This window comes from Bos javanicus, chromosome 4 (assembly GCF_032452875.1).
Source record: "Bos javanicus breed banteng chromosome 4, ARS-OSU_banteng_1.0, whole genome shotgun sequence".
Lineage (NCBI taxonomy): Eukaryota > Metazoa > Chordata > Mammalia > Artiodactyla > Bovidae > Bos > Bos javanicus.
The window spans coordinates 104,481,649-104,494,030 of record NC_083871.1 but is presented as its reverse complement, the minus strand read 5'-3'; the positions used below and the strand labels follow the sequence as shown (position 1 = coordinate 104,494,030).

The 12,382-nt window shown below is 49.8% G+C and overlaps 1 protein-coding gene across 7 annotated transcripts in view; it reads left to right on the top strand.

Moving 5' to 3' along the window:
• The window catches only part of DENND2A (DENN domain containing 2A), a 99,678-nt gene extending 88,593 nt beyond the window's left edge, over positions 1 to 11,085 (top strand). For all 7 annotated transcript variants that reach the window (XM_061414909.1, XM_061414903.1, XM_061414910.1 and 4 more), the window contains 6 exons: positions 2,934 to 3,111; positions 4,861 to 4,902; positions 7,660 to 7,777; positions 8,159 to 8,410; positions 9,804 to 9,890; positions 10,746 to 11,085. In XM_061414909.1, coding sequence (XP_061270893.1) covers positions 2,934 to 3,111; positions 4,861 to 4,902; positions 7,660 to 7,777; positions 8,159 to 8,410; positions 9,804 to 9,890; positions 10,746 to 10,777 — 709 coding nt within the window. In that variant the 3' untranslated portion in view covers positions 10,778 to 11,085. The remainder of the gene's footprint in view (positions 1 to 2,933; positions 3,112 to 4,860; positions 4,903 to 7,659; positions 7,778 to 8,158; positions 8,411 to 9,803; positions 9,891 to 10,745) is intronic.
• Positions 11,086 to 12,382: the final 1,297 nt, after the last annotated feature.

Genomic DNA, 12,382 nt, shown 5'->3' with positions numbered 1-12,382 from the left:
CTTCTTAGGGTCTCTTTTAAAGAACTCCCACTAGCCACTCGGAAATGAAAGCCAACATCCCAGTAAAAGGTGTAACATAACAAAATTCCAGCTCAACCATCTCTTTCTACCCATTCCCCACTGCACCTCACCCCCAACTCTTTAGTCAAAATCATTGGCTTCCAAGCCTTTTTACTACAGTCCACAATTAGAAATACATTTTATATTCAGACCTAATATACACTCCACATAATACGTACATATATTTACAGTTGGGAAAAATGCATCATACTCTCTTATTTTCTATTACATTCTTTTTGTTGTAGTTGTTTTTGATGCTGATCACAACCCACTGAAATTATTTCAGGACCCCCAATAGGGTGCAAATTATAGTCTGCAAAAACTTGCTCTACACACAACTATTCTTGTTCATATTATGATGTCCTTCTAGTTTTCTAAGTTATGACCCATAGTCCTTGAGCAGATCAGCTTTGTAGACTGGCCACACACAAATACAGCTTAGTCCTAAAACTTCAAAGTTTTAGAACAAAGTAAATTCAGCCCATTCAGTGATCTATAGATCAAGCAAATTAAACGTAAATGATCAGCAATTCACTAAAAGTATCAACATTCTTGACTTATCTGGTAGAAAGTGATGCCTTAAAAAATAAAGCTCCTATGCTTTTCAAGACAATTTTTAAGTCTTTATTGAATCCAGAGAGAAAACAATGATTTACAGAATGGAAAAAAAAAGTGTGTGTCATGTCTGAATGCCTTAGGATTTAATTTAACATAATTGATAGGGTTTACTTACAGGTTTGAAAACTACATTTGCTAATATTTTTATAGTGTAACCTAATATTTCAGTTGTGGAAAGAAGCCGTTAGTAGTTACTAATAATAATAGTTACAACCTCAGAGTGCTATTGAGAGGTGTCTGTTGTTCAGTTGCTAGATGGTGTTCAAGAAGATCTTTTAAAAGGCAGAAGTCACTTCACTGCCCACTGCTGGCTGAATTATTGATGTTGCTCTCTTGGTATAAGTCCAAACTTTAGTCTGTCTCACCCTTACTCAGCTAATAAAGAGGCATTATAGTGATAACAAACAAAATATTGGGGTAGCATCTTTCTCATTTTGAGGGTGATCATTTGAAAGAAAACATAAGACCAGGTATCGATGAAATATGTGGCTGCTCCACTACTGAGAGGTATCTCATGACTCCAGTGAGTGTCAGGAGATTGATTATTTGCTAAGAGAGAGAACAGGAAGGTCAGGAGACATACTGGTAAATGGACAAGATTCAACATGGCTGTTATTAGGTTTGGCTTCCTTAGTGGCTCAACTGGTAAAGAATCCGCCTGTAATGCGGGAGACCTGGGTTCGATCCCTGGGTTGGGTAGATCCCCTGGAGAAGGGAACAGCTACCGGCTCCAGTATTCTGGCCTGGAGAATTCCACGGACTGTATAGTACATGGGTTCGCCAAGAGTCGGACGCAACTGAGCAACTTTCACTTTCACTTATTAGGTTAGGAGCCCCCAAATGGAAGCAGGATCAAAACAAGGGCTAGTGCATATGTTAAGGACGTCTCAGGGGGTGCTAGATTCAGAGGAACTTACTAGATTCAGAGGAATCTAAATGATTTGGGGAGGATTGCTTTTTTATTGCAGTAAAATATACATAACCATAAATGTTACCATTTTAATAATCTTTTAAGTGTTGAATTCAGGGGCATTTAGCACATTCGCAGTGTTTGCAGCCATCACTGCTCTCCATTTCCAGAGCTTTTTCATCATCTCAACTGTAATTCTGTCCTCTTTAAGCAACAGTGTGCCCCTCTCACTTCCTCCAGCCCCTGCTAACTTCCCTTCTACTCTTTCTCGATGCATTTGCTGATTCTAAGTCCCTCGTGTAACTGGAATCATACAGTACATGTCTCGTTCTGCCTGGCTGAGTTCACTTGCTAGCCAGTATCTTTTAGTCCATTTCTTTTCTTCTTAAGTAAACCAGAGCTAAGTGATTTTTTTGATGGGCTCAGGAAAGTTTTATGACAACGAGATTATAGGTGTGTGGCATCATGGGAATGCAGTAAAGACGCATTCATCCATCCAGAACTCAGCTTCCTTGCAGCTTGACGTGAACAGAGCACAGCTGAGAACCAGGGCGAACATTCAGAAGGTGTCCTAACAGATGCAGTGCTGGTTACAGGGAACCGAAGATGACCCGGTATACTCTTGGGTGAATCCACTGGGCCCTCACTTTGGTTTACTCTTGCATTAGACACATCTAACAAGCTTCTAGAGCTTCCAACCCCATAGCATTTTAGAAACAGCATATTGGTATGAGAGGAGAGGGGAACCGCTGGGAGCAGGCTCACTTAGTGATAAGAAGCGATTTCGAGGAAGAAGAGAAAGTCTGCTCTCACTCATCTCGGAAGCCGCCAGTCATCACTGTGCTGCAGCTCCGCAGAAATGACATAAAAGCGATGCTCCCAGGTAATCCACCCGTTCACTCCACAAACCGAGCACAAATGCTGGCACGGAGCAAAGCCTTGTGAATCCCACACAATTGTCAGGCTCAGCTTTCACCAGTACAAGGCTACACTGTGATCATCCTGCTTTAAGAGAGACTGAGTCTGTCTCTCAACGTTGTTATTTTTCTGTGTTTTGAATTCTGGACAAGAAGTATGTGAATTTCGCTTTTACACAACCGAGCCATTTGGAGCGGACGGCTGCCCCTGAACACTGAAGGACGCACCCTGTCTCCCCTGACCACACCTAGGTGTTCACACTTGGCGGAGAGAGAAGGAGCACCCATGCGAAAGAGGCTTTGGTTGTCTGGGGCTTCTCTGTGGCTGGGGGAGGTGTGGCTGGCGTGTGAACCCTTCTCTCTGGCGTCTTCGTGGAGGCGGCCCACCCTCCTGAAGCGGCCCTTCCTCCCCTCTCTCCCCGCCGCAGCACCCTGTCCACGTGCTGCCACGCGATGGTGGCGGCCATCTACCCCTTCACCTGGCAGCACACCTACATCCCCGTGCTGCCGCCCGCCATGATCGACATCGTGTGCTCGCCAACACCCTTCCTCATCGGGCTGCTCACCAGCTCGCTGCCGCTGCTCAGGGAGCTGCCGCTGGAGGAGGTGAGCTCCCTGTCGGGGCCGGGGTAGGGGGAAGGGGCTGCCTGTGGCTTTGCCAGCAGGCAGGGTCAGGGGAGCAGCGGGACCCCACGGCTTTGTGAGTCAGCACCCTCCTGCCAAGTCACCTTCAGCAGAACCTCTTGACTGCAGACTCAGTCTCCCCTCTAAATGTACCTACAGCCGTGGACACCCATTGAGAAAGGCTGCAGTCAACAATTTGTTGCTGTTGTTGAGTCGTGTCCCACTCTTGGCGACCCCACAGACCACTGTCCATGGGATTTCCCAGGCAAGAATACTGGAGTGGGCTGCCATTTCCTTCTCCAGGGGATCTTCCATCTTTCCGTGGATAGAAAGCTGTATCTCCTGCATTGGCAGGTGGATTCTTTACCTCTGAGCCACCAGGGAAACCCAACCAACGGTTTACTCGATTTTAATACACCTAGTCAGTAAAGAGCCATCTGCCCTACCCTTCCCCCATCCATCCCTCTGTCATGGGAAGAAAGCACACAAAGAGCTAATGGTAACTGGAAATCATCTTTGGGCCAATAACAAAGTCTTGAGAAGGACTGTGTTCCTATAAGTAGGTCATTTTTTGTATCAGCTAAAAAGGCAATAAGCTAAATGTGTTCAGGGATTGAGTTCTGGGTCCAAATGAGAAAAGCCCTGCTTAGCGTCTCTGTGATTATTGAGTCCCAGCCCCTTCCTCTAAATGGTTTCTGTCTCCAGTACTGAGAGCTTCCAGCAGTCAGAGCAGAACCGTGGGGACTAAGTGATGCTGCACAGAACAGCCAGGCCTGAACCCTCCCGGTGTCCTGAAATGCAGTGCCTCTAATTGCCCAGGTGGTCCTGCAGTCCTGTTAAAGATTAACCAGCAGACTCAGGTCTTTGAGTGTGTGTTTGTGAACTGCAGAGGGTTTTCCTGGGTGCCCTGTAAGCCTGCAGATGGCTCAGTTCACCCCCCCAGGAGAGGGTATGAGAAGGAGGGACAGCCCCTCTCAGCTCCCAGCTCCTGTGTTAGAGCCCGTGGTTCCTGCTGTCGTGGAAAGACGGCAGGCACGCAGGCCCCCGTGCTCGTCCTCTGTCATAGCCAGCGGTCCACACCGTGTGATCCCGTGAGTGGCCGCCTTCCCAAGTTTTGTGCCCTGGTCCCTTCACTTGCCTCTCCCTAGTTGTGGCCCCGGGTCTCAGCCTCACTCTGAGGAAGGAGGACGAAAGTGCTTTACCTGAAAGCCTTGACTCGTGGGAGCCCAGCACCTGCAGCTTGGCTTACTGTCTCGTTGGGTCCAGTCCTCTGGGTCTCTCCCCTTTTATCCCATTAAGAGAAATGACAAGACTAAGTGGGTAACTGGGAGGTAGAAGGGGGAGGCCTGGCGGGGGTGGCAGAATCCAGTGGAATGGGAACAAGCTGGGGCTCTAGCCTCTCTGACTCAGTGACCCACATGCTAAAAAACAGTCGGAGCAGCTCTGCCTTAGCCAGTCCAGGAACAGGGCAGGAAGTCCAGCTTTTGGCCCACTCGTATCCTAGCTTGCGGTTACAGTGTTGAAAGCATGCATGTCTGGAAAGCTTTTTCCCCGCCTCCCCCTTCATCATCTGTGGCTTCAGTGGCAATGTCAGGAAACCACAATTGGCCTACTCCACCCCCACCCAGCTGCCTCCCTGGGTGCCAAGAAAGAAAGAAGGTTAACAGTCCGTTTCGATATGCTGGAAGCCCTCGCTGCTAACAGTAACAGTCCCTTTCCCTCACCTCATAGGTCCTGGTGGTCGACCTCGTCAACAATCGGTTCCTCAGGCAGGTGAGTAAGAAGCAACCCAGCTTCAACCACTGCTTGCTCTGTTTGCACCTCTTTGATGTTTAGAGCTCGCCTTTCCAGCTCTGTGGTGGGCCTGGAATCCCAAAGCAGGCCAGCAGGCGGGGGCAGTCCCCAGCCAGGGCTTGACTGAGGACAGGACAGAAGGCAGGGGCCAAAGAAGAGGGGTTTGGACAAAGGATTGATTCCCATGGGCTCTGTCACAAAATGGTTTGCTGATAGAATCTTTATATAGGTTATAACTGTAGACACTTAACCTTTTCCAACATGCCTTTAAATATTTGACAACAAATTTCATGATATAATACAAAGTGGAAAAATCAGGATAAAAATTATATACACTACTTTGCTGATCTTGCTTTTTAAAGGATAGAAATGAGGGGGAAAATACACATATATAGAAAGATAGAAAGGAAAACTCATCAAAACATCAATTCTGGTTGTCTTAGAGTAGGAGACTGAAAAAGAGACAGATTATGAGCAATTTTAGATTGTTTTGATATTTTCATACATTTTTTATAATGATCATAAACTACTTTCATTATCAGAGAATGAGGGTTGGGTGCAGTTCAGTCCCTGGTGGGGGAACCCACGTGCTCCGTGGCATGGCCAAATAAATAAACTTGGAGTGGCTACTGAAAAGTTATGCATGATAATGCTGTTTTTTATTATTAGCTCCATCTACTTTCACTTTCCAAGGGCCCTCTGGGTAGGCCCATCCCCACTGCCCTCCGGCTCTGAGACCCAGATCATAAAGCCAGCTTTCAATCATACTGGTCATCTGCCCTGACCAAAGCCCCTTGATAAGAATTAGCCACCTTGCGGGGTGGAGCATTGGGAAACAATTACTGAGTAGCCACTTAGGTGCAGGGAACTTTCTCAAGTTAATTGTGTTGCATTTAATTCCTCCCAGCCTTACTGAGCTATTATTGACATATAACATATTTAAATTTAAGACGTACAACATGATGAGTTGATATACGTTGAGAAATTAGAACCACAATACAATTAGTTAACCCTTCCATCCCCTCACATAATTACCTGTGTATGGGGGGATAGCACTTAAGATTTACTCTCTCAATAACTTTTAAGTATACTTGAGCTATAGTCACCAAACTAGACATTAGATGCCTCAGAATTTACTCATTTTCTAGCTGGAAATTTGTGCCCTTTGACCAACATTTGCCCTTTTCCTCACCCCTCACCCCTGGTAACCACCTCTCTACTCTGTTTTTATGAGTTGAGTTTTTTAATTAATTTTTTGAGTTCAGTATTTTAGATTCCACATATAAGTGAGAACGTACAGGATTTATTTTTTGCTGTCTGGTCTCCCTCACTTAGCATTATGTCTTCAAGGTCTGTCAGTGTAGTCACAAAAGCGGTATGTCTTTCTTTTGTGGCTGAATACTATTCCATCGTGCGTGTATACGTATGTGCGTGTGTACTTACTTTCTCCCATTTTGGAGGCTGCCTTTCTGTTTTGATGACTGATCGTTTTACTGTGCAGGAGCTTTTCAGTGTGGACTCCGACTTGTTAATTCTTGCTTTTGTGGCTTGTGCTTTTGGTGTCATATCCCCAAAAATCGTTGCCAAGATCAGTGTCAAATAGCTTTTCACCTGTATTTTCTTCCAGCAGTTTTACAGTTTCTGGTCTTCATTTAAGTCTGTGATCCATTTTTTTTAAATCCACATAATCTGGGGGAGAGGTACAAGATAGGGGTTCAGTTTCATTCCTTCGTATATGTATGTCTAGTTTTTCCAGTACCATTTAGGTTAAGCAACCACCCTTTTCCCCTTGAATATTCAGCTCCCTTGTCAAGTGTTAATTGACTGTATATGAATGGGTTTATTTCTGGCCTCTCGATTCTGTTCTGTTTATCTTATTGTTGTTCAGTCGCTCAGTCGTGTCCAGCTCTTTGCGGCCTCATGGACTATAGCACGCCAGGCCTCCCTGTCCTCCACTGTTCGTCTGTGTTTCTGTTTTTATGCCAGTTGATGCTGGGAAAGACTGAAGGCAGAAGGAGAAAAGGACAACAGAGGATAAGATGGTTAGATAGCATTACCAACTCAATGGACGTGAGTTTGAGCAAGCTCCAGGAGAGGGTAGGGGAGGACAGGGAAGCCTGGCGTGCTACAGTCCATGGGGATGCAAAGCCTTGGACAGGACTGAGCGACTGAACAACAATAACACCCATACTGTCTTGATTACTATAGTTCCATGATAAAGTTTGAAATCAGGAATTAGGATGCCTCTGGCTTTGTTCTTCTTTTCTAAGATTGTTTTGCCTGTTCAGTCTTTTATGGTTCCATACACATTTTAGGATTTTTTTTTTCTATTTCTGTGAAAAACATCATTAGAATTTTCATAGGAATTTGCATGGAATCTATAGATGGCTTTGAGTAGCATGGCCGTTTTAACTATTTATTCTTTCAATCCATGAACACAGAATATCTTTCCATTTATTTTATATCTTCTTCAGTTTCATTCATCGCCATCTTATTTGTTGCATTTAATCTTCACAGTGAGGTAACCCGTTTTACCAAATGGGGAAGCTGAGGCTCCTGTAGCTTGTTAAGAGTGGAATCAAGATTCAAGCCTCTGGTTCGAAGTTGCGTTCTCTCCACTAAACCAGGAACCATGCCGGGCCTGCCCTGAAGAATCCGCTGTGTACATCTGGCCAGGGTGCAGCCACCGTCCCGGGAAATGCTGGGACAATGACTCCCGTTTTTTCTGTTTTACAGATGGACGATGAGGACTCCATTCTGCCCCGGAAGCTTCAGGTAGCCCTGGAACACATTCTGGAGCAGAGGAATGACCTGGCTAGTGAGCAGGATGATGGGCCCCCGGATGGCAAACGAGGTAAATGCTCAACCACCTCCCAGACTGCACCCCTGCCTCCGTCCTTGGAGTCAGGGAGCAGTGAACTATGGGCATGTCCACTTGACACGGGGTTCAGTCGGAAAATGGGCAGCGAGGTGCACCAGGAGAGAGGCTGGCGCTCATCCCCTTCAGCAGCGAGTTGTAGGAAAAACCTTTCCCACCCCACCCCCAGTTTAGCTCTAAAAAATCTGTTTAAAGGTAGGAAAGAAATGACAGGCTCACTGTGGGGAACCTCTTTCATGGATCATCACAGTCGGCCTTCCAGGAACCTGGAATAGCATCCTTGTCTTTTCTGACTGACTCATCCCAGAGGCTCTGCCTCCGCCCTCAGCGGTCCTGGTCCTCCCCTGCTCTGCTCAGGCCCTGAGTCCAGCCCCTTGAACGAGGTGGTGTCTGAAGCCTTTGTCCGCTTCTTCGTGGAGATCGTGGGCCACTACTCGCTGTTCCTGACGGCAGGCGAGCGCGAGGAGAGGACCCTGCAGCTGCAGCGAGAGGCCTTCCGCAAAGCCGTCTCTTCCAAGAGCCTCCGCCGGTTCCTGGAGGTCTTCATGGAGACCCAGACGTTCCGGGGCTTCATCCAGGAGCGGGAGCTGCGCCGGCAGGATGCCAAAGGTCAGGGGCCCTGCCGTCTCCTCGGGTGTCGCTTTCCCTCTCCTCCCCACGCCCAGAGCCCCACTCCCAGTTCCGGTGCGAGTTCTCCTCTGTCCTCGTCTCCCCAGCTTGACCAGACTCTTAGGGACACCCTTTCCCTCCTCTCTCTGTGGCGTCTCTCCTCCATTTCCTCTTGTCCCTTCTGCCCTCCTTCCTCCCCTTCTCCCCTGGGCCCTGGGGCTGGACAGAGGAGGAGAGGCTGGCCCGCACCCTCTGCTCCATGTGCCGCCACCGACGCCCAGCGGGCTGGCCGTGGGGAAGGAGGACAGCAGAGACTCCCCCCCAGCCTGGGGAGCCCGAGGGCCCTCTGTCCACACACACACACACTCACCCACCCCGTCCCCTGCTCCTCAGGTTCTCCTTGTCTCCCTCAGTGTCCCTGTCCTTGTTGCTGGGTTCCATCACGCCTCTAGAGATCAGGACCGGGAAGTGTGCAGAAGAGGATGAAACCCTTTCTGTCTCTTTCTTCCATGCTCTTGAAGTCGTTTGGGGAATCTGAAAGCTAGAAATATCAGGAAAGGCTGCCCCAGGTGGGAGCTAGGCCCGAGGACCAGAGAGATAGATGATTAACCCTGAGGAGAGGCCACCCAGTGATGAGGGTCGGGGATGCGGGAGCAGCTGGCCCAGGCCTGGGTATCCTCTGGTCCTGCAATTGCAGACCCTGAGCTAAGGCAGCAAAGCTCCACACCCCCAGAGCTCTGTGCATTGCAGAAAGGGGGACTGTCATACTTCAGATGATTCTGATGAGGGTATCCAGAGAGACAAAAGAAGGTGGATTAGAGCCTAGGAGGAGGCACACAACTCCTGATGAAAGAATTCACTTGAACACCTGCCGGGTACACCCACGGATCACTGATAGAAGATCAGGGGGAGATGATGACAGTAGCCTGAGGCTCCAGCCCTGGGCGAGAACTGAAGGTCCCTGCCCGCTGAGGTGACCTGCCCGCCCCGCCCTCCTGAGTCCCTAGACGGCAGCCGGGCTCCCAGGAGGCAGGCCACTTGCCAGGGGCCCTCTTACAGGAGATCTCAAGGAGAAGGGAAGGGCCAGGACCACCTGGTTCTTCTCTGAAACCAGGGGCCTAACAGTGCAGGCGCTTGGAAGGTGTTCGTCGAGGAAAAATAGGACTTCACCCACGAGCTAGCTTTACAGCTTTCCAAAAACAGTTACTGCACGAGGCTGGGCAATTATAAGGTCAGGAAAAAAACCTTTTAACTCTAAACGATTCAGAGCATGTTTATAGAGCAGCTCCGTCTCAGCAGCAAGGTTTCTCTTGTTTGCGGCAGTAAGGAAACGAACACATGCAGAAGCACCAAGAGAAGGAGCTAAAGCGGTTGGGATTTCTCTCATCAACAGGTCTATTTGAGGTCCGAGCCCAGGAGTACCTGGAAACACTTCCCAGCGGAGAACACAGCGGTGTCAACAAGTTCCTGAAGGGACTAGGTGAGGCCCAGGGGTCTGGGTTCCCGGCAGCAGCCCCCGGGGCCACGGGGTCTTGGCCAGTTCCTGCCACCGGGGCCGGGACTCATGACACTGAACTCTGAGGCCTGCGCCCACTGGGCCCAGTTGGCATCGTACCACCCTCCTGTTCTGCCCTGTCCTCGGAGCGGAAGCTAAGGACACACGGCCCTCTCCCTGCGCTCCTGGGCCCTGGCTATGTTGCTCTTCTTTCACTCTTACCCCCCACATCTTCAGTCTTGGGGAGTGGGGCTTAGAAGTATGATGAATGGAACCAGAGAAGGGGGCCTGGCAGTAGAGACCTGGGCCAGTCTCCAGATGACCCTGAAAAGTGGAAATGTAAAAATTTCAGCAAGGACTGCAGTTTAACCAGCCAAAACAGGCCCTTGCTAGGAAATGGAGGAGGAGAAGAAAGCGAAAAGCATGAGAGAGGGAGGGAGCAGGCCCCGGTGAGGCCAGCGCCTCAGAGGACCTGTGGGGGTCCTTCTTGGAGCCTCACCCAGGGGGCCGGTGCCTGGGAAGGGACCGCCGGCCTCCTGCAAGGCCGGGCTCCCAGGGAGGCGTGACAGTCCGTGCTTCCTGTGTCACCATTTCAGAAGCAACTGAAAGTCTGCAGCTCTGACAGTCTTCCCTTCAAAAGACCCCTGCTCACAGGGGAGGCACATGAGTGCAGGGGGCGCCCAGGAAGGGGAAGGCCCCCAACTTCTCCTGGGCCCTGGGGTGAAGCTCTGGGCGGTGTGGGAGCCCCAGTTGTCCCCACCACAGCTGGTGTGGAAAGGGCACGATTTTAACTCGGCTCCTCTGTCTGCCTGGTGCAATGTTCTCATTTTCTTTTTTTAGGCAATAAAATGAAGTTTCTCCACAAGAAATAGCCCTCAACCCAGACTCCAGGGAAAACTTCCTCCCAGGGCAACCACATGTCTTAAAAACAGTCCTGGTGGTCTCCCTGAGAAGTCGGTCCTTGGTTGTCCCAGGTGCTGGAAAAAGGCCTGGATGGTTTCTGCTCATCCCTGCGCTGTCCCCAGGAACAGGATCCCAGAGCTGCCGGGAGGCAGCTTACTCAGAACAGCACTGGAAATGGGACCTGGGACCAGGCACATTCAAAGGGATTGTTTTGGGTTGTTGGATTTGGGGTGTTTTTTTTTTTTTTAATCTTAGCTATTAAAAAATAAGAAGAAAAGTGTTTGGGTTTTCTTGTTATTACGCCAAGGCTAAGACAGCTGTCCTGCCCTGTGTCATGAACCTTTCCCGGGTTCATCCTGCCTGGCAGCTCACCCTGGAGCCAAGAGGAGGAGACGGAAGGAGCGGCCCCCAGGGACTTGGAACCGAGATGCTCCCCGGGGCAGAACTGAGGACAGGTTGGGGGGTCAAGGGAGAAGCACCATGGTGACACCCGTGGGCAATGCAGACCCCATGCTGCGGGTGTCAGGGCGGGAGTCCTCTCGGGGAAAGGATCGCAGGTAGTGGAGTGAGGTCCGTGCTGGAAAGGAGGACAGGGGACAGCAGCAGGATTTGGTTTCCTGGGATGAACGGCTCTTTCAGCCCGGCCGGTGACGCCACCTGCTGGCCGAGCCCGCTTGTCGTCATGTCGCCGCCTCTGGTCCCAAACGGTCCTGATTCTCGCGGACGGCCTCTTTTCCCCTCAGAGGCCACAGAGCCCGCCCCTGCCCAGGAGTCCACGACTTTTACAGGTACACGCAAAAAGAGGCTCTCTCTTCGTAAGATGTTAATAAAATATTCTTAGGGCCCTAAAGTTTACGATGCTGCTCACCTTAAAGACCACAGGCCACGGCCTGGACCCCATTACTGTTTTACTGCAGGAGATTTTCTCATCTCCGTGTAGGGCCCAGAGCAGCACAGGTAGTCGTACACGCTACACATGTAGGATGAATGGAGGGACTTCTGTTGTCATCAAGAAGAAGCATCAATGTTGGGTACAAACACGATTCGAATGAACTTACAAAACAGAAAGAGACTCACAGACTTAGAGACCAAACCTGTGGTTGCTGGGAGAGGTGGGGGAGAGGCTGGGGGGAAGGGACAGTTAGGGAGTTGGAGACAGACATGTACAAACTGCTATATTTAAAGTGGATAACCAAGAAGGACCTACTGTACAGCACAGAGAACGCTGCTCAGTGTTATGTGGCAGCCTGGATGGGAGGGGAGTTTGGGGGAGAATGGCTGCATGTTTATGCATGGCTGAGTCCCTTCACTGCTCACCTGAAGCTGTCACATCTTTGTTAATTGGCTATACCCCAATACAAAATACAAAGTTAGAAAAAAAGGAGCATCAAAACTTTGGGGATGGCTTCCTCAGACTCATATAGCCAGAGGGGAGGAGGCAGGAGGTTCGGAGAAGGCTGCACTCCGGGGGGCGCTATCCTGCACCGGTGGGAAGAGAGCCTTGGGTGATGCAGGCACGCTCTCAAAGCAGGCCTCGGGGCCACCCCGCGGCCAGCCCGCTGCCTGGCATCCCA